We start from the raw sequence: 22,207 nt of genomic DNA, 5'->3' as shown, positions 1-22,207 counted from the left end.
GGCGAGACACTAACGTAATACTAACGAGACAAACAAACACAAAACAAAGAGAGGGCGAGACACTAACGTAATACTAACGAGACAAACAAACACAAAACAAAGAGAGGGCGAGACACTAACGTAATACTAACGAGACAAACAAACACAAAACAAAGAGAGGGCGAGACACTAACGTAATACTAACGAGAAAAACAAACACAAAACAAAGAGAGGGCGAGACACTAACGTAATACTAACGAGAAAAACAAACACAATCCAAAGAGAGGGCGAGACACTAACGTAATACTAACGAGCCAAACAAACACAAAACAAAGAGAGGGCGAGACACTAACGTAATACTAGCGAGACAAAGAAACACAAAACAAAGAGAGGGCGAACACTAACGTAATACCAACAAGAAAAGCAAACACAAAGCAAAGAGAGAGCGAGGTACAAACGTAATTCCAACAAGAAAAACAAAAAGAAATCAGTGTTATGGGGTGGACAGGCCTACCCGAGTACCATTGTTCGTGAAATTCTTGGAGAAAATATTACGAGCTAGAAAAGAAAGGTTACCAGAACTGGGCGAAGGGTAGAAGATAACTAAATTTTAGTTTGTTACATTTTACTTATAGTTTCAAAAGGCTTTTCTGAAATAATTGCAATAGTGCAAAACAATAAAAAATCTGAAATCTGAATCTGAAAATGAGCCAGAGATGCAAGTTGCTTACCAGCATTTATTCTTTTGAGGTCCATTCCTATCTTGTCTTGCTTTGGAACATTCAGTTGTTTTTGGAGCCTTGCAAAAAGATAAACGAAAAGTTTGAATCTACAGTTACAATGAAAAACTTTTATTGTGAATTTATTTATTTGCCAATTTATAAAATAGTTATCATGGCTGCCAAAAGCATCACTTGTCAAAATTTCTTGACTTTTCCCTGATAATACTAAAGGCAAGATCTAGTAGCGGCTTCTGGCCTCGACTGGCAGCCGTACTTACAGGTTTGAAAGTTTAAGGTGGCTTTGAACCCGACGTACAGAATTTTTCAAACTTTGCCAAAAAGTTGCGTCTAATCATGCTTATAACAATTTGATAATATGAAAAATTTCACCATGCCGTTTTTGAATTATAAGCCCCCTTGTCTGGGGTTTGGGTCACGGCGCAACCCCTGGCTAACCATTTTTACACAATCTTCCCCTGGGCATTGAGTGACGACAACATAACATCTGGGAAGGAGATAATGTGATGGTGCAATGGACTTAATGCACAGGGCGGGCATGGCAAAGGTTAAACATTTAGATGTAGATTGCACTGAGTAAAAAGGTTCTTACACTTGAAACTTTGCTTCCCACATGGTCAGCTGCTGTTTGTAAACATCAGGATGCCTGACAAGAAAACACACATAGTTAAATCAATACTCTATCAAGGTCCTGAAATTTTGAATTCTCTGCCAGTAAAATTACTAACTACTTAATAACCGAGAGTGAGGTCGTTACGGGAAAATCTCAAACTGAGGTCTTGCCGTATTGACCGAGCGACAGCGAGGTCAATACGGTAGGCCGAGGTTTGAGATTTGCCCGTAACGACCGAACGGTCGAGGTTATTAAGTTGTTTATTATATGGCTCATCAATAAAGAGAAAAATCATTCGAGCGGAAGTCGTCAATTTACATCCGGCGATGCGCGCGTTTACCGATTCATTCATCGTCTCAAACCTACACAGTCAGTGAATTTCACCACTGTATTACGTATCCCGTTAAAAACACTCATTTCTTTACGGAAAAGTCACTGTCACAGCCTCAAAAACGTATTTTAGTATCGTGGTACCACAAGTTGATGGGGAAGTTTTTCCGACTTTTGGGGCGAAACGTCAACGCATATAGAAAAGACAGCAAGTGCTTCAAAATTGTCCAAACCAACCGTCTTTCGGTGAAAGAAAATACTAATGCTTCAGAATGCACTGCTCAAAATAAGCTTAACTCGATCTTCGCATTCGCTTTCGACAACATATCTTCGCCTTCTTCATTCTGGGATTTATGGATGAACATTTCAAGCCTTGTGAACGTCTGCAGTTATCAGAAACACTGCTACCGACAGAAACCGCCCGATTGTTTACATCTGATGATCCTGGAAGCTGATTTACACTTGCTTGTGTCAAAGCGAGGGAATCTATTTGACGAGAACTTTGACGGAGTTCAATACTTCGGTAATTGCTGTGACTAAGATGATAACTTATAAGTTTCTTTGTGGTGTTCTGCTCAGGATGCATGGCAGATCTGCCGATGGTGTTTTTTACTTCGCGATTTTAGCTTTACTTAAGACTAGGCAAACTTTGATTGTTTTTCACTAGTGCCCGCCAAGGTTACCGACTGGTAAGTCATCTATATAAATTTTATTAAAGAAATATCTCTAAACTTTTAGCTACTGATATTCCCGTACTGATTTTAATCGGCTTTCATCGCTTCAATGCGCTTAAATTTTCAGAACCGGGCTCTTCCTAATTTGTATAATCCGTAATCGGCCCGTGGGCATTACGGGAGAATAATGCCCTACAATTCAGTGACAATTAACCAATCAGAGCGCGCGTTATATCGGCCACAAGCCAAAGCCATATAATAAAGTATAGTAATGTATTGACATGACAGAGAACAATTCTTAAAAGTTGTAATTTAAGTGTTTATACAGCAATGTCATCGGCTACTGTACCATTGGATATTGTTTTAATATTACCGTTGACAGCAACCGTAAAGAAAGATCCAAGAGTAATTGAACTGCTGGGCTTTTAAGCAAAATTTGACTGCATGAGACATACCACTGTTCCTATCGTGGATGGAATGTTCAGTTCATCCTCTTACCACAATAGTTTTATTACAGTGTAAGATACCAGCTGTTTTGTAAAAGGTTATAAGTACGCCTTGTAAAGGCAGATAGCCGTTTTTAAAAACTGTATTATTGGATAATGCAGTTCAAGGTTCATTGGCTTCGCCACCACGATATATAAGCAATAAGAAAATAGCCCAAAGAAAATATGCGCAGTGATTGGATTAAAATCGTGTTCCTGTAACTCAGTAGACACACAGAATGAGCACCAGCTGTTGACATAATGATCAATGGTGTGAGCTAAGCGAATTTACGTTTTGGTGATCAATGTGAACATGTTATTTTCTTTTTTTCGGCACGGAATTTTCTAAAAGAAATAGGAAACATGTGCTCCATGTTTCAACTGAGTTTTAGTATAAATCTACTAGCGTTTTATCTCGATTGCTGTTCTCTGATTGGCCACACTACTTACTATCTATTCTGCTGTAGATAATGAGTAGCATAGTAGTGTGCGCTTGTTAACAAAATGACGGCCGCTTCTTTACGTTTACGAAGTCTCTGTGAGGAGGATTTAGATAAAGTTTTGAAAGACTAATAGATTTATACTAAAACAATTAGATTATTCGCTCTAGATTTCACGTGATAGAAATCTCAAGCTCATAGTCTACTTGTTAAATAGAAACACTCGTGGAAGTTTGGGAGATCTTGAAAAAGCTGTGGAAACACTCGCCTGCAGCTCGTGTTCCCACAGCATTTCTCGTTCACCCAAACTTCCACAAACTCGTTTGTATAACTCGATAGAAACATGGAGTACATGTTTTCTGTTTTTAATTATATCATGCTCTACAAATGTGGTAAGCATATGCACATTTTTGGGGGGCGTTTTTATTTTTATTTTAGACAAATTTTCTTTTGAGGCCATTTATTCCACTCATCCTCACTGGATATGAGATGACTATTGCCAGCTCGGCGCTACATGCCTCATTGGCTATCTATTATCTCATATTCAATGCGCGCCTGTGGAATAATTGTTATAATCGTATTTATAACGAAATTCTCGATCGTGATTGGTTCTCCGCTCGCCTATTTGTCACGTAATCAGCGCGCGATCACGTGGGTGTCTAATTACAGGTATCCAATTTGAACTCTTTGTAATTGGATACCTGTAATAGAATACCCACGTGATTTGCAGGTCAATTATGCACGCTTTAATGGTTTCCGTCACAATGACTTGTTTTCTGCATTTTTCAAAACTTATGAAAAGTGCTACAGACGTTTTCGCTGAAAAGAAGTCCTTAAAAGACATTCAAAATTCCGAAATTTGTTATAGATACCATTAATTAGTAATTGGACCTCGCGTCGTACAATTTAGGGAGTAATCGTGCTTGTAATTTCAAATCAGCCTCAAGCCTGGTGCTCGTCCGATTTTGAAATTACTCACGCGATTACTCCCTGAATTGTACTCCACTCGGTCCAATTACTATAACAAATTGATAATAACAATTTGTCTATAATATTTAGCAGCTCACTCGTTGGGTTCAAAAAATTTTGACAATACAAATTGATTTGAACCAAAGTGCAGCAAGGGATTGGGCCACTTACTTTTGAATAAACTCCAGATCATATGGCAAGACAAACTCCCAACCCATTTGTACTTTCATGCGTGACATCTGAATAGAAATAAAGGAAAGAAAAACACACAATTGCTTTGTAATATATCAAAACGGAACACAATAGCAATTACATTACACGAATGGCTCTGACTTCTGAATGCACTGGGAACGAGTATGGTTAGCTATTTATAGCACCCCAGTTAGTCTACCACTCAGGTTAGCCTACTGTTCACTCTGGTAAGCCTAACTAGCATTCCAGTTAGCCTACAGAGTTCTCCAGTTAGCCTACTCGGTTAGTTCTTAATATTTGTAATGGTAACACGATATATTCTTAAAAATTATCTCCTTCCGGCTGCTGCCTTCTTGGTGGTGTAGTGGTCATGAGTCTTGCTCATGACCCAAATGACCTGGGTTCGATTCTGGCTTTTAAAATTGTCTTTTTCGTGTTTTCCTTGTTCAGAGAAATAAACCTAAGTGTCTGGAGCCATTCCTGTAATTAACACCATGTAGGGAACACAGGAGAAGGGTAAAATTTAGGCCACACCTTTTGCATATACTTGAATTATTAGTGATGGCCAACATCCATAAAGTTATTTGATTCCCAGGCTCAAAACAATGATTCAACATAGTTACATGTAGGTGTGATAACCAAACTTTATGACCAAACGTAACCCAGGTGAAAAAAACCTTTGCAAGATCTTTGAAGACCTTCCTTAAAGATAATGATCTTTCAAGGAATCTTTTAAGTTCTTTGAAAGACCTTGCAAAGATCCTTAAGTAAAATCTTTGAACACTCTTGAAGGTCCTGGCAAGAAAGATCTAGACCCTAAAAGACCCTACCAAGTTAAAAATCCTGAAAGATCCTCACAGATCCTGACAAGAATATTAAAGATCTTTGAGGATGTTGGCAAGAACTGGAGATCCTCAGATATCTTTATGAATAAATATCCTTGACGATCCTCGAATATCTTCAAAATGCAGAGTCAGAAATTTACAAATATACAGTTACAGAAACAAGTGCCATTTAAGAAAAGAGTTCACTGAAGTACCCACCACCTATCTTAAGTACTTGAGGGTACTCTGGAGCAATCAAGAGATCATGTTGTTTAACAACATCAGTGATAAAAACTGCAGGATCTGTGCAGTTGATCCTTAGGGCCATGTTTTCACATCAACTGGTTTTTTTTGTTCCTATACTGTTAACCAATAACCAATATCTTCTCACCTGATCTAGCATTTCCTTGATGTCTTCACTTGGTAGCTAAAAGAAGAATGAGTAACAAAATTAATAAGAGATGCCAATAATCTTATTATTAGGTGTCGATATTACCATTGATGAACACTGATCAAAGAGGCTGGCCAATAAACCATTCCAGATCTTACCTTTGTAACTGATTTAATGTCTTTTCGTACAACCACTCTGCTCTGGTTAAATCTCCACATCTGCAATTTTTCATGTCAAAATTTAGCCTTTAATCAAGCTTCCTTGTATAATAACGGTGAAAATAATGAAGAGTGAGTTGGTTAATCTCGTAACCCTTTACCCTATCAGTGCTTTCTGCACTACTCCCGACTAACCACACGACTGCCACTGGCTACCAGCAAACTAAATTTCAGAGTATTTTAGACCCAAGCTGACTTCATCTGTGATGCCACATTCCATTCATTTTTACAGCAAGAAAAGTCTGCCAATTTCTTTAAATCCCTAGACCAAAGTAAGGATCATTGATTCTAATTTGGATTTAGCAGTTCAAGGTTTTTGACAAAGAAACCGAGTGGAGAGCACTTAATGAGTACTTTTTTTAACGTTTTGAAGACAAAGAAGTGTTGGACTTACTAAATAATCTCTTCCTTTACATAAAATATCAGCAGCAATTCCACTGTTAGGACTGATGCTTCCTTCTGGGTACAGTAACTCACTAAAGCAAACAAAGTACTGATTAACATACCAAAAGAAGAAAGCTACTGACAATAACTGTAGGCTTCTTAATTTCAAATTTAGAGTATACTGAAAACTGTAAAATTTGTAGCTACGGTACACGTACATGTATAACTGGAACAATTCAATTCAGGCTTGAGTCTTATCAACTTTAAAGAAAGAAGAAGCTACATGAAGTCCCAAGCAATATACTACAGGCAACTTAAGGCTACATCTGAGTGAATTTTGCTCTACAGAAAACCTATTTTTACCCTTAATTAAAAAGGTACTGTCAATAATGAAACCAAGTGCAATCACTCTTAAACATTGTTACTATTACAATCATCATGATGTAATGGTTAGTTCACGTGTTGGGTTAGACAACAGTTTTTGGTTGGTTTAATTTGCCAAGGGGACAATAGCAGTCAATGGATGACTCTTACCTCTTTACCACCCAACAGCCCTGCACTAAAACAGCATACTGCTGGATGCATTTCAATACCGAGGCTTCTTTTGCTCCAGGCGAGAGCAGTCTACACAACTGCGAGAAACTGATCACTTTAGCTGCAGAAAGAAGAAATATTACACAGTTGTTGAAGTGTAATCTCTGATCTATGATGCATATACACCTATCACCAAGTATGTCCTCCAAATCATCACATACTAAACTAAGATACTAAACTTTCAGAACTATGAAAGAATGTTTGAGTTTAGAAAACATGTTTTGGACACTTCAGTATCCATCATAAGCTCAAAGATGTCTACAATTTATGGAGGATAACAGTAGTAGTAGACCATCTTACCACCCTCCAGGATAGGTTAAGTCTGCATGTGAGTCAAGTGGCTCATCAGGCTGGAGCTTATCCCGGCTTCAGTGCAATGAAGCAACTAGTAGTATTTCTACATGTACTCACCCCTGGATGGGATGCTAGTCCATTGCAGGGTTACCTTCCAGAATTAAATTCACCTGTACCCATTTATATACCTGGGTGGAGAGAGGCACTGGGAGTGTAAAGTGACTTGCCCAAGATCACAACATAATGTCCCCGGCCAGGGCTAGAACCCGGACCACTCACTCAAGAATTGAGTGCAATAACCATGAGGCCACAGCCCCACCCAACCCCCAGGATAAGCCACCCAAAAAGCCTTTTGAAAAACATCAAGCACAGGACCTTTCATGTACCAGGTAGGAGAATTTAATGTACATTGCTTTTGGGGCTTAAAGGCTCAACCAATTACAACTCACCATTAATAAGCAGAGCCTTGACCTGATCTGGCAAGTCCATTGTCTTCAGTTGTGTCATAGACAGCACATTGCTAGGTACTGGAGGCTTGGAGCTGTAAGAAAGATAAACATGAGCATCAGATATCAGGTATGAAGCAAAGAGCCAGATGCTGGCTCATTTCACTAGCTGAAGGACAGATTAATGGTGACTGAAATTTCAGTAGAAAACTAAGACATGGGGTAACTTCTAAGGTGCAAAGGTCAGAAAAGAACCATGGGCTTGTCAATGAAACAGCTTAGTTTTTCTTTTCTTGGCTACATCTCTCCAGCATAGTGACTGAGGGTATTCTTAACTATTTGTTAAAATCCTAACTTTGCTTAGGAAAAAATCTGATGTAACAATAAAGCAGGGATTTCATCAATATTTTTCAAAACTGAAAAACAGAAAGTGAATTGTTACCTTTCCTCCTGAGAGGCTGAAGGAGTCAGTAACTTCAAGTAATCCCTGAAAAAAATCATTGTTTTGTTAGTATTTTTTCGTGTACAGGTAGCAACAAGAAACACAATAAACGCATTATAACAAAGTGTTTTACATGTGAAGAATATCTAGCAAAAAAAATTACCAATGTTTGCCTTGTATGCTTTGTTTTCGTTTCTGTTTTTTTATTATTATCATTATTATCATTATTATTATTATTATTTTATTTTTTTATTTTTTTATTTTTTTGTATGTTTTGGTTAGGTTCCCTCAAATCAATAACATGCACTATATCACAAATTTGTGGACATGTATCTGTTCAATGTAGATACAATTTACACAATATATGTTATCAGACGGTTTATAATCTATTAAGTGTGTACTACTGCCGTACAATTTTTGAATTATACTGTATTCTGACAAACAACCGGGCAATTTATATAAAATAATAATTATCATAAAATCTATCATAAACAGCACATTATTGAGAAGATACAACAACCCTACACACAAACCAGAGAGAAGGAACTGATGACGATAACAACAACACAAGTCAAACAAACTGTCTCACAAAAGGATTATTGGTATTTGTAAAATCCTTTTTCTGTATTGGTTAAAACACATTTATTTAATAATCTTATGAATAGTTTTCTTTTCGCTGAATTTTTCAAGAGAGTATTGCCAATAAAACAACAGCTGGAAGTGAAATATGTAAAGGAAACTGAAGATTTAAATACCTTGGAGTGACTCTGAACTCTGGGGATTCACTCTCCATTTCTTGGCAATATAGCAAACTATGTTCCGCAGCAGCAATGTCATCCTAAAAGCGAAGGAAATAATTCAAATATCAGTAAAATTGTTTCAGAAATTCCTTCTTCAGCCTGTTGTAGCAGGCAGGATAACAGAAGCAGTATGCAGTGAAGGCCAAAGATGGATTTGTTATGAGTCAAGACTTGTGTCAGAACTCTAGGGCAAAGTACATGTAGCGGCAAAATAATAATAATTTACTGCAAGATATGAAATTGCTCACAGCTGGAACATGTGTCTTCAACAAGGCTGCTCCATCTGTAATTTCTACTCTTAATTGAAATAAAAATGCATGAAAACCAATGGGACTAAAAAGTATTAACTCACTAGTATTAGTCTGTAAGTACGTGTATCAACTCTCCTATTTTTTTTAAATATCAACTCTTTTGAAGGGTATATATAAAGTAGAGTCAAAGTACATGTAAAAGCTTGGTGATCGTAAGTTTTTAACAAATAACACCCCAAGTACCTGTGGATTGAAGAACTCCACAGTTTTCCACAGCTCTTCTGCCTTTTTCTTTTCCAGGTATTTGAATGATGATAGACGCTGAGCCTTAGCCCGTTCTGTTTCAGGCCGTGCAAATTTAACCTGGAAAACATCACAGCACAACAGTATTTTTGAACCAGTTTTCCCTCTGTATTTTGCCCATGTAAGTCAACATTTAGAATAAATTTTAAGTGCTGTAAAACTGCAAAGATCCCTTTTTCTGAAAAAACTTCAAACTTAAGAGTCAATGTCAGTAATTTTCAACTGGGGCCGTGCAATAGCGAAAAAACGAAAAATCTGAAAAAATTTCTCAAAATAGCCCTTGGTGAACTACTTCTAAAAATATATATTTTACCTCGATCCGATAAATATTTTGGACGTACGGAGATAAACTTGGTTTCGCAGCTCTCAGACCAGATTTTGGGCGTCTGATACCGAACACCGTTGAGACCTCCTTTGATAATCAAAACACCTTTTCCACAAAACAGCAAGTAACTAATCAAATAAAGCAGACAATAAAACACATTTTGAGTGGTTATTTTCTCAGTTTAAATTAAAACTGAATTTTCGACAAATTTTCCAGTCTTTACAATAATTCGAGCGATTTTTCGCTCCGCAAAATTCACAAAGTTAAGGGCCTAAAATCATTGACTGGTACCTCGCCTTGTGTATCGAGACTTATTTCACGTGAAAGAGTACTATTTCTTCTTGCAAAATCCATTTTCAAAACCATGGGCTACTTAAAATAAAATTCTTGAGGTCGAAAAATACATGCAGTACTTTCGTGAAATTTGAGCTCTTTGAAAATGGCGTACCAATGTCGAAAGGTCACACAAACACGACGATAATATATTTTCGAAACTCAGCGCTTCAATAATTTCTGCTGTCACTTACTAACTAATGTTTACAAGACTATTTTACGTGATTTGCCATCTCTTTTGAGGAAAAATTATAGAATTTGGCCGTTTATTTTGATCTCGAGTTCCTAAGTGTACACGGGTCACGTCATGTTTGTCAAGGGTTGAAGGTGAGGCACTTGTTATCAAATCAAATTAAAACATTTTCCAGACAGAAATTGCTCACTAACACACACAGTAATAACTTGAAATGGATGGCTCTTCATACCTTTCGACGGACTTTCTGGACATTGAAGAAATCCTGGACTTACAAGTCGTAAACCACACCTCCGACGAATTCAAAGTAACCGATTACAGTTGATTGCGTTACAATTCACAAGGAGACCGCTGGTCAAAGAACTATAAGGTCGATCAAGCCAAGGAAATTAAAGAAATATTTTGAATAAATATAAATTTTGACACGAGCCGCTATCACTCTGAAAGGTGCATGAAGACAACGTTACTGTTGTAGTTATTATTAATTTTTCAAAGAAAAAAAAACTGTAGGTTTGGCGCGGGTGGGCGGAGAGAAACAAAACATTTCCTTATATGGTGACAAAGATAATCCTTCACTGTGCAAACTTGGGGATAGAACATCATCTCATTTATTTAGATATTTACTGGATTAAATGCACTCTCATTTTGAACCCCTTTTACTTCACCTTATTGGGATTATGATATCGAAAAATACCCGCGTCACTGTGAATTCAGAGTGCTACAGAGTCGTCTGTTACGCTGTGTTTGTTGTTGTCCTGAATTCGTATTGGACTTTCAACAAGAGAAATATCGGGTATCGTGTTTTATTGGGATATCCTGTTTTAAGTAAATGTGTTGAATGGCATTGTGTGAATACGTTGCTCAAATTGGTGGACAATGCGGAGCTAGCGCAGAAAACCCAGCCAGCTCTCAATGTATCTCAATCGCAAAATGTGACGAGGACATAAGAAGTCACCTGAGGTCTTTTGGTGCTGGTTTTGCGGATTCAAACGTAAAGACTGAGGCAGGACTTCTTCTTGTCAGGGCAGGTATGCATTAATGCAGCTCTTTGGAAATGTGAACTTGGCAGGCTTTCTGCTCAAGTGTATATATAAGGGGATTGGGGGGAGGGGGACGGAGTTAACGTAATGTAACAATACACCTAAGAGAAGTAATCATAACCCTAATTTGAAACATTGCAGTGGGATAGCATTTTTTTTTTAGGTCAAGCTTCAGTATAAAAATACCGTAATAGTTTAACCACCTGAAAATTCCACGCCCAAGCGTCCTGGTGGACTCTGGACGAGCCTAGTGATTCTAATGCTTGGACCGAATATAAATGAAAATACTCTTTGATTGGTGCATTATGAGCGTTTGTTTTCTCATATGTGTTACTGACCTCCATGGCGCGTTTATACTACCAACGGATTCCACACTGCAAATAGAGCGTTGATATCCATAAAGATTTTGGTCGTACCCATGTCAGCAACTTGTTGTTTCCACGTCAACATTTTGCAAAGCGCTCTACAAATACCTACCTTGAAAATTACTAAAGTGCATTGCTATCGTAATTTTAATTTTTCAGTTAACGGCTAGTGCTGTTCTTGTTGCTTTTTGGCGCTAATTTTGCCTTTTAGAGAAAGGAAAAGTCATATAAATTTTCAATCGCAAAATTAAATTCTTCTCCAAATGTCAGCCCTGGGTTTATTCTTAAAACATTCTTAAAATTTCGCACATTTCAGCTTCGATATTCCTGTAAAATATATTCTTATATAAAAAAAATGTATTTTAATGCTAGCTAAAGATACTCGAAATAACTTTGTCTAGATCTGACCGTCACTTCCTATTTTTTTTTAGGTATATTTGACATCGGCGAAAGGCACCTTAACATCTTTAGTTGTCCAAAACATTGGGATGCGTTTGGCATACGATGGCGCTGCCGAGAGCGATTCTGTTCTGTCCATCATGGCCGACCTTGTGCCATACAGTCTTGCCTTGATGCCTGCCCGGTATCACGGAATATCAAGTGAAGAACGCACAAGAACACGGAAAAAAATGCGGGTGTGGCTCAGCTGTGCTCCTGTCTAAGAGCCATCGTATGCGGGTAAACTTTGCTCAACTTGACCACTTCCTAGAATTTATCACCAGCCCACACGTAGTAATAAGCGTGCCTTTTGGCCAAAGACTACTTTCCCTGGCAGATGGAAGTATTCTCGAAACGCCAAATCTCATAACGATAACAAAACAAATTGTGGCACAGTATACTCAGTACTGTAAGGAAGTCAACTTTACGACGTTCAGCAGATCAACCATGCTGCGTGTCATGTCCTCTTGTGCTGCAGCGGTATGAAAATCACTTTAGGGGCTCGATTACATAGCGGCAGACGGCGGGAAGGCTTTCGACGAAGTGATTGAAATGGTACCAAAGCTGAGTAATGATGACAGGGTATGGGTAAGCTGCTTGCAGAAGGTGCTGAAGGAAGCAAAGCAGTAGATCAAAGGCGATTATAAGGTATGGAGGGGGGCGATATTATAGCCTTATGGTCCCTGTCCAAACTTTTAGAAAAAATATTTCGAAAGTGTGTAGTTATTTGTATGTATTTTGAGGAAGAATTTGAGCGATGAGATAGTTAGGCGTAGAAAAATACGCGCAGTCATTACCACGATAGACATGTACATATGAGTTTAACCCTGCCTTGAACACAACGGGCAGGGATTCCGCTTGTGGTGCAGAGGGAGAGGGGTATATAATGGAAAGCAACTTCCAAAATATTCAAAATCTAAGAAATGTAGGGTTTATTGAAAGTTAGTTTCTCAGCCAGTCAGGCAGCCAGCCAGCCAGTCAGTCGGTCAGTCAGTCAGTCAGTCAGTCATTCAGTCAGTCAGTCAGTCAGTCAGTAAGGAGGTTATCTTTTTTTTTTTATCTTGTATGTATCATTATTATAAGTTTATGCTTTCCGTTGATCTTTGCATGATGCCATGAGGATGACGTAATTTGTTAATAACATACACTGGCATACCCTCTTACTGCAGGTGCATGTTTCAACTCATGCAATCACACCCGACCACTGCAGCAGTTACGCCCCAAGCGACCCCAAAAACCAAGCTTTTTGATCGGATTGTGCCCACACTCATGAAGACAGGTGCCTTTCGTGTGAGGTGCTTAAGGGTGCTCTAAAGGAGTCTCCACTGACGGAAGATGAACAGGATGACATGCAGTATACTTTCCGCCATGCAGTGCAGGCCATAGAGTCTTGGAAAGCGCACCAACTTCGGTCTTTGCAGCAAGACAAGCCAAGAACCACTGTTCTAGAAAGTCTGGATGAGTCATCGGTACTAATAACCCAGGACTGGGCTGCTGAAGTGGCTACCACAAAGATACCGGGAGGCTCCAGCTGACTGATTTGGCAAGAGGGGTATCTCATGGCATGTCAGCGTATTAGTTCGGAGGTTGGCCGGTCAACTGCAGCAGCAGACCTTTGTCCACATTTTAGAAAAATCCAGTCAGGACGCTGATGCTGTTGTCCGAGTTCTACAACACACACCGAGGTCACTGAAAGTGGAACATCCTGAGATAAAATTTGCGGCACTTAGACAAGACAACGCTGGGTGCTACCACAGTGTGGCGATGCTGTCAGCATGTCGTCTAATGGGGACAGCAACTGGAATCCATGTCAAAAGGGTCGACTTTAGTGACCCCCAAGGAGGCAAAGGCCCTTGCGACAGGAAAGCTGCTACCATTAAGACTCACGTGCGAAAATACATTAACGAAAACCACGATGTGCAGACAGCGCACGACTTTAAAGAAGCCATGCCATCTCATGGAGAGATTAGTGGTGTTTGTGTAACCTTAGTCACTGACGTCCTCGAGAAGCCACAACAGGAGATGACAGGCCGCTGAGAGGGAATCAGTAGCTTGAACAACTTCTTCTACCAGGAGGACTGTGTCACCGTATGGAAAGCATACAACATTGGAGAGGGAAAGAGTATGTCATGGTCTCAATTACAAGGTAACAACTACAACTGAACAAAAAAGATCTAATCGTAGAAACTCTTATTCTTCGGCCATTTCAGCTTGAGTAAAAATAAAAAAAACAAATTGTGGTCACAAATATTACAAAACAACACATGTAGTAAAAACCTTGATTTGAGAACTTAACGTTTCGTATTCTTCTACGTACATCATCAGGAAGTATAAAACGGTTAGCTGCATTACAATAAATTTAAATGAGAAGACTAGAACCTAATATTGAAAACCAGTAGCTAATAAGGGAAGAAATGACAATGGATATAAATGAAAATAAACAGACTTGAAATCTGCTGAAAACTGCATGCATGCACGGATGAGGAGGCAGAAGAGGATGGCAAAGGGGTGGATGCAAGCTCGCTGTTGTCATGTCCTGTTGAGGGACATTGGCATACGCTGAGAGAGTTGTGGAGGGCTCCACTATTCAGCCAACATTAGCTGCCCCGACCACCACTGAAGTCTCTTCAGAATGTCCCTTGGTGCAAGGCTGGGCTCTAAAAGGCACGAAAAAGGCCACCTGTTTTAACGAGAATCAGCGTCAGTACCTTGATAACAAGTTCCGGATTGGACAGGAGAGTGGCCATAAAGCCGACCCTGAGAAGGTGTCACGGGACATGCGCTATGCTAGGAGGGACAAGGGTGAGCGGCGCCTCAACGTGGAAGAGTTCTTGACTGCACAGCAGATTCAGAGCTACTTTTCACGTACTGCTGCAAATTTGAAGCACGCAGTTACTGCTCAGTCAGGGCATGACTCCATCGACGCTAATGATAGCCAGGCGGCCCGAGAACAGGAAGCTTTTTCCTCCGCCCGCTTAGCTGTCCTTCACCAATGCGAGCTGTTGCATCCCACTGTCTTTGACACGCTGATCATATGTTCTTTGTACAGCAGCATCAAGCTGACCAAGCTCAGTGTTGCACAACTGAGGCTTATCTGCAACTACCTCAACATGGACAAAGAGGAACAACAATCAAGGCGAAAAGCGCCTTACATTACTTTTATCTCGGAACTTGTAGAGTCCTGTTTTTAAGAGTGCTTGCGATGTTATCGGAATGTAAAATATCCTCTGATAATATTACTTGTCCCATTTGTTATATTTTGTTTTCATACAAACCTATACTGATGTTCAGTGTTAATATCGGAATTATTCTATCTCTTGTACCGTTCATTCCGTTCATGAAAAATTTATTTCAAGTGCGTTATGTTGAAGTTATAAATAATCGTATATTTAGGGCCGGGTAGAAAGCGAAAAACAAAAAAAAAGCAGAAAAAAAACAAAAACAAAAAAACAAAAAACCCCAAAAATCTGCACCCACAGTCAAAGTATCTGTCAGCGGTCTCACGTAACAGAGACTGTAACGCATATGTTTGCTGTTGACAGTGAATTGAACTCAGTAACCGTCGAGAATGCTGATCCGGCAGCAGATTTTTCAAGCCTAATGCAAGGTATGGAAGATGCTGTTCTCATTTTAAGTGTTAGAAAGCAATGTCGGAATGATAAATGTTCCGATTTGATTTAATTAAGCGTGCTTTGACCTTGATAAACATATCGTGACCCGTTTACACGTCACGACTCGAGCTGTAGAAAACCGGCAAACTCTCAAATTTTTCCTTAAAAGTTATAGCAATCAAGCAGAATAGTCTTGGAAACACTAGTTTGTGAGTGACACCAAATATTATTAAAGCGCTGAGTTTCGAAAATATATTATCGTCGTGTTTGTGTGACCTTTCAACATTGGTACGCCATTCTCGAAGAGCTCAAATTTCACGAAAGTACTGCGTATATTTTTCGACCTCAAAAATTTTACTTTAAGTAGCCCATGGTTTTGAAAATGAATTTTGCAAGAAGAAATAGTGCTCTTTCACGTGAAATAAGTCTCGATACACAAGGCGAGGTACCAGTCAATGATTTTAGGCCCTTAACTTTGTGAATTTTGCGGAGCGAAAAGTCGCTCGAATTATTGTAAAGACTGGAAAATTTGTCGAAAATTCAGTTTTAATTTAAACTGAGAAAATAACCACTCAAAATGTGTTTTATCGTCTGCTTTATTTGATTAGTTACTTGCTGTTTCGTGAAAAATGTGTTTTGATTATCAAAGGAGGTCTCAGCGGTATTCGGTATCAGACGCCTAAAACCTGGTCTGAGAGCTGCGAAACCAAGTTTATCTCCGTACGTCCAAAATATTTATCGGATCGAGGTAAAATATATATTTTTAGAAGTAGTTCACCAAGGGCTATTTTGAGAAATTTTTTCAGATTTTTCGTTTTTTCGCTATTGCACGGCCCCAGTTGAAAATTACTGACATTGACTCTTAAGCCAGTCACTACACAAGATTTTCACGGATAAAAAAAAAGTTCAAACAAATAACTTTACATACGTGATAAAACTGATAGGAATGAGTTGGTGATTTGTCACTGTGACACTAAAATGTTCAGTTACTCTTTTCTTTCTCAGTTAACTTCACATACCTTTTCAGTTCTCAGTGAACTCATTATTATTTACAGGTCATAAAAGTATTTTCCTGAATACCACTTGTCCTTCATGTCATTCCAACCTCTCAAATCATCCCCCCCCCCCCCCCCCAGAAAAGAACAAACATCGACCTTGTCTCTGTTAAATGTGTCCTTCATAATGCTGGAAATGGATGACTTACCAATAACCAAAACAAGGAGACAGATCACTCAACAGTATAGTATAATTCTTGCACTTACAGTTAATGGTTTGGCCTCTTCTTCCTCATCTTGGGAATCTCCTGATGATAGACAAAACTTTAATCAGATAAGTAAGACAAGTCATTCTTCCATAAGAACTGATAAATGAAAACTTCAAATCTAGGCCAGGTATTGCTACTCTCCTGAGGGGAGTCACGAGTCTACCATAGGTTCCATCCCCTTCCTGACGAGACTTTGTTGACTTTCAACCACGCTGGGATGATTGCTGTCCTGCATACTGCCAATCCTAAAGGCTTTTATAGTAAGCCAATGCTTCAATTTAAGTCTAAAGAAATTCTGTAGCATGACATGACCAAGTATTTTCTACTCTCCTTTGAAAAGTTAACAGTCCATTAGATTTTAAGCAGGTTTTCCAAACCCATTTAATAATATTATTCATCAAGTTTAAACAGAGCAAATCATGACGATGACTTTGTTTGGATATCTGATCTTTATTAGCATAGATTTTTATGATTTAATTCTTTATTTCTTCCTAGTTTTAGTTTTGATTGAGAAGATATATCAAACACTCAAGACAGTGTTAGAGCACATTTCCAATCACCTTGAAGTTTGTCAAAAATACTCTGCTGCAAATCGTATTTTCAACTCTCTTCTCTGTGTTTGGTCAAATGTGGTCTATCTGGGTCTTTCGTGTTTGATATATTTCTTCAAAGAACCAGAACATGATTGAAGAAAAGGCAGGTGTGGGAAAGTTATATGATAATTTAAGATTTATCTACCTTATTGGTACCAATTTTCGCATTGCTTTGATTTCATGATTTTTGCGATTTAAAGAAAATCGCGAACTTAAAGCAAAGCGCAAAAAAAATTCCCACAAACTTTAATGTCGCGAAATTTAATACCCTCCTATATTTCTTGTTTTCTCAATTTAATGAAGAAACACATGTCTACGTATTGTGTATAATGTGTAAAAGCTCTATGGCATGCTTACAGATGATAAACAACAGTTTAACAGTCAAATTTCACTATCTGTGTTGCTTTGAACCCCTTCATCTGTATCGCTATTGTCATCTTCAAGTTCTTTCAGAACCTCTTTTGTACAGTCATCGAAATGGCCATCTATCCTGGGTTCTTTGTAATTTGAAATGACAATCTGTTTATACTTTTCAAGTATTGCCTTGTTCCTTTCGGTAAGATCCATTGGAGCTGTAACTTGTACAGGAACTTCCAACCTCCTTGCACTAGGGGAGATCTTCAAGAGGTTCAAGAACTATTTGCCAATGGTATATTGATAACAAATAAAATGTATGTATGTATGTAAAAAATGTATGTATGTATGTAGTCTAATTCATGGCTACAATGTGAATATGTATTGTACAATTGCAAAGAACGTTATGCCGGCATAAGCATAATGTCTTTGACTATGCCTATGGACCGTACATGATGCGGTTTCTATAGCTTGGTTTTGATATGAGTTGATGATTTTCAGCAATAAGAAGTGTAAAATAACAATTAAATTCTCGAAAATGTTTTCTTTTCATTTTGCAAAAATTATTTCCCTAAGAAAATAATATAGCACCCAAATTGTGAAAATAAAGACACGCAAAATATGCTGACCTTTTTTTCGCGAAAATTAGTACCAATAAGGTAGCTAGACTCCACCTTTCATCTACATGTAAGACACAAACAAAACTTGAAACATCAAGCATTTCAATCTTCTGACAAAGTGAAAAAAGGATTTATTGTAAATCTACCTGCTTCTGTGAGGTTGGAGGCCTGACGCATATTTGCCTCGCCCTTGTTCAGATATTCGAAGCTTGGCCTGAGTTGAAGTATACCATGTATGGGCGTAAGGTGAAGCTCTCCTAATAATGAGTTACAAATAATGTACATTGTACGCTATTTCAATAATTGAAGGAGTGAGTGCAAAACCATGCTAAGTGACGATTTGGGTGAAAAAAAAAATTTTCGCGAAAGGGCTTGAATTTTTGCATGCGGTCTTCAATGTAATAGAAAAATGTGGTCCTGTATTTTTGTCGCTGGTTTTTGCTTCGTTTATAAAGACGCCGCTAGGAAAACCGAGTGGTTTTTCTGCATACGTAATATCTCGAAAACGAAGCGAAGCTTAGCGGAAAAACTACGGGACATTGTTAAACATACCTAAACAAAACTGTATGGGAAATTTGGAGCGTTTTCGACAAAGTTCACTTTTGATTAAAATACCTAGCACCCTTTTCCCACCGAGGTCTTCAAATAAACGAAGCCGGGCCTTTGTTATGATAAACAGAGCCGACCCTTTGTTATAATAGCCAAGCCAAGCCTTTGTTATAAGTCGAAGTCTCGCCTCGGTTTATTATAACAAAGGATCGGCCCGCCGCGACCGCAAGGACTTTGATTTTACTTAGAAACCAGCAAAATGTCAATTTCACGCAACTTATATAAGCTCAAATTTATTGATTTCAGGTCAAAAGTGGTTAAAACGTTGACTCATGTTAACGCGCGACGGCAAGGATGTTGATTTCTCTTAGAGAGCAGTAAAATGTCAATTTCACGCAACGTAAAAGCTCAAAAATGTCGATTTCAGGTCAAAAAAGGTTTAAATGTTGATTTCATGTTAACCCGTGACGGGAAGGTTGTTGATTTCACTTAGAAAACCGCAAAATGTTGATTTCACGCAACGTATAAGCTCAAAAATGTTGATTTCAGGTCTAAATAGGTCAAAATGCTGATTTCACGTTAATGCGTGACGGCAAGTCTATTATTATTATTATTATTATTATTTCACTTAGAAAACAGCAAAATGTTAATTTCACGCAGCGTATAAGCTCAAAAATGTTGATTTCAGGTCTAAATAGGTAAAAATGCTGATTTCATGTTAGCGCTTGACGGCAAGGATGTTGATTTCACTTAGAAAACAGCAAAATGTTGATTTAACGCAGCATATAAGCTCAAAAATGTTGATTTCAGGTCTAAATAGGTCAAAATGCTGATTTCACGTTAACGCGTGACGGCAAGGATGTTGATTTCACTTAGAAAACAGCAAAATGTTAATTTCAAGCAGCGTATAAGCTCAAAAATGTTGATTTCAGGTCTAAATAGGTCAAAATGCTGATTTCACGTTAGCGCTTGACGGCAAGGATGTTGATTTCGCTTAGAAAACAGCAAAATGTTGATTTCACGCAGCGTATAAGCTCAAAAATGTTGATTTCAGGTCTAAATAGGTCAAAATGCTGATTTCACCTTAACGCGTGACGGCAAGGATGTTGATTTCACTTAGAAAACAGAAAAATGTTGATTTAACGCAGCGTATAAGCTCAAAAATGTCGATTTCAGGTCTAAATAGGTAAAAATGTTGATTTCACGTAACGCGTGATGGCAAGGATGTTGATTTCACTTAGAAAACAGCAAAATGTTAATTTCATGCAACGTATAAGCTCAAAAATGTTGATTTCAGGTTTAAATAGGTAAAATATGGCGGCCGGAAAATAGTGTTTTGGTTATCTGGGACAATGACTATCTGCACTGAACAAATAAACATCAAATAAGCACTTTTCCAAATACAGCAACGTCTTAAATGGCTAAAAATCACGAGATAAATACATATTTTTCGACAAACGCGATCGTAGCTTTATGTCACGCACCGCCTAACAGTTTAACAAATTAACCCTTCTGCGCAACGTACGGGTCTCCATACATCTGCATGTCCGCTGATCCCAGAAGTTCAAAACACTACAAATCATGCCGATATGAAATAAAATCAAAGCAACCTGGATCACAGATCTATGTTACAATCGATCGCTACTTGTTGGCCATTATTATCTTTAAACGAAAAAAGCCGAAACAATCTAGTTACCAGTTCGAGAAACACGAGCAGAACGTGATCGCAATGCATGCCGGGAAGGGTCTTTACACCTCGTGCGCGGGAAAACATGGCAGTCGATACAAGACAAATTTTATAAGTCAAAAACCAGTTCTCGCTTTCCAAACTTTGACACTAGCAACGCTTGGCAAATGGGCCACAACTCACGAGAGGGTATTTTTCTTGGGCAAGAACTGCTCTTGGACTTTGCTGCCTGGCTCGATCTGACTTCGAACGCCGATAACACAATTACGGTATATCAGCTACCTTTGAAGTTTCAGAACACATTTTGATTCTTTAAAACGTGCTGATGACTTGCGGGTTTATCGAGGCTTTATGATGCCTCTCAACCACCAGGCAGGCACACAAGGTACTTTAACACAATGCTTAAGATATTAGTTGACAGAGCTCTAATGCGGCACATCTCTTTTTAGTTCGATGGTATTTCGTTTGCCACTCGATCGATTCACGTGTTGTGCTCACGTCACAATAGCCGATGTAAACAATCTGTTCCCAGATTTCCGCTCTATATATGCTGTGAGATTTGATTTTGACTTCATACACTATAAACAGTCTGCCTGTTTGCTGTTCAACAAATAAACTCCTAAAGACATGGCTAGGAAAAGCCAAGTATTTTTGCATACGTTATAACTCGAAAACGAAGCAAAAACCAGCGACAAAAATACAGGGCCGCGTTTTTCTATTACATTGAAGACCACATGCAAAAATTCAAGCCCTTTCGCAAAAATTTTTTTTTTCACTCAAATCGTCACTTAGCATGGTTTTGCACTCACCCCTTCAATTATGAAAAATATTCTGGCCAAAACTGAGAAGAGAAATTATAGGTCTACTGAAGGAGTAAGATGCCCTCCTCCAGTACTTTTTATGTGTAGTTTACCTAAACAATTTGCTGGAACCCATTGACACAATGCACAGACAGCAGCAATGAGACAGTGAAGCTGATTACCTCCCTTGATCTAAAGTTCATAACAAACAGTTACACCAAACCACCTCCCACAAATTAATGATCTTTGATGAATTGCAGTGACTTTCTTGGGAAATCCCTGTTCGATTTCCAGAAAAATCAATGCCTTAGTTTCCCTTTTCAATTTTTTCTTGATCAATTCATCTGCTCTAATTTTCTCAACTGGAACAGTACCTACATGTACATAAATGATACAAGTACATACCTTCTCTTAGAATGCCAACAGAATAGCGGCCCACATCCTCTGAGGCTCGAGATGAAGTAAGGACCTGCTTATCCATCTTGTCACTGAGATGACCCAAAAGAAAACGTAGCATTCATTATTCCTCTCTCCCCCAGATAAAAAGATTATTTAATATTTTTCATTGCTATTCGGATTTTAAAATTTGGACTGGACACAAATATACCAGACACAGTGTCCAACAATGTACACCAAAAAAACAAAACAAAAAGAGGGCACTGCCTT

At 38.5% G+C, this 22,207-nt stretch overlaps 2 protein-coding genes and 1 pseudogene across 4 annotated transcripts in view; 2 read left to right on the top strand and 1 right to left on the bottom strand.

Moving 5' to 3' along the window:
* LOC110047309 (DNA-directed RNA polymerase III subunit RPC5-like) overlaps positions 1-22,207 on the bottom strand; it is a 37,330-nt gene that overhangs the window by 6,783 nt on the left and 8,340 nt on the right. For all 3 annotated transcript variants that reach the window (XM_089289823.1, XM_089289824.1, XM_089289825.1), the window contains 14 exons: positions 21,947-22,029; positions 18,652-18,762; positions 16,937-16,977; positions 9,310-9,429; positions 8,771-8,853; positions 8,016-8,060; positions 7,577-7,668; positions 6,774-6,894; positions 6,250-6,331; positions 5,796-5,855; positions 5,638-5,673; positions 4,402-4,469; positions 1,312-1,365; positions 711-778 (listed from right to left, as the gene is read on the bottom strand). In XM_089289823.1, coding sequence (XP_089145949.1) covers positions 711-778; positions 1,312-1,365; positions 4,402-4,469; positions 5,638-5,673; positions 5,796-5,855; positions 6,250-6,331; positions 6,774-6,894; positions 7,577-7,668; positions 8,016-8,060; positions 8,771-8,853; positions 9,310-9,429; positions 16,937-16,977; positions 18,652-18,762; positions 21,947-22,029 — 1,064 coding nt within the window. The remainder of the gene's footprint in view (positions 1-710; positions 779-1,311; positions 1,366-4,401; positions 4,470-5,637; positions 5,674-5,795; positions 5,856-6,249; positions 6,332-6,773; positions 6,895-7,576; positions 7,669-8,015; positions 8,061-8,770; positions 8,854-9,309; positions 9,430-16,936; positions 16,978-18,651; positions 18,763-21,946; positions 22,030-22,207) is intronic.
* Positions 10,435-14,298, top strand: LOC149112095 (uncharacterized; annotated as a pseudogene).
* LOC149112094 (uncharacterized) lies at positions 14,494-15,254 on the top strand. Its single transcript, XM_089288792.1, has 2 exons — positions 14,494-14,518; positions 14,608-15,254. The coding sequence occupies exons 1-2, from the start codon at positions 14,494-14,496 to the stop codon at positions 15,252-15,254; spliced, it is 672 nt and encodes a 223-aa protein (XP_089144918.1).

Source organism: Orbicella faveolata, unplaced genomic scaffold (assembly GCF_042242905.1).
Source record: "Orbicella faveolata isolate gen_17 unplaced genomic scaffold, um_ofav_v1 contig_2, whole genome shotgun sequence".
In the NCBI taxonomy this organism is placed as follows: Eukaryota; Metazoa; Cnidaria; class Anthozoa; order Scleractinia; family Merulinidae; genus Orbicella; species Orbicella faveolata.
The sequence above is the reverse complement of the archived record's forward strand: the minus strand, read 5'-3'. Positions and strand labels throughout refer to the sequence as shown.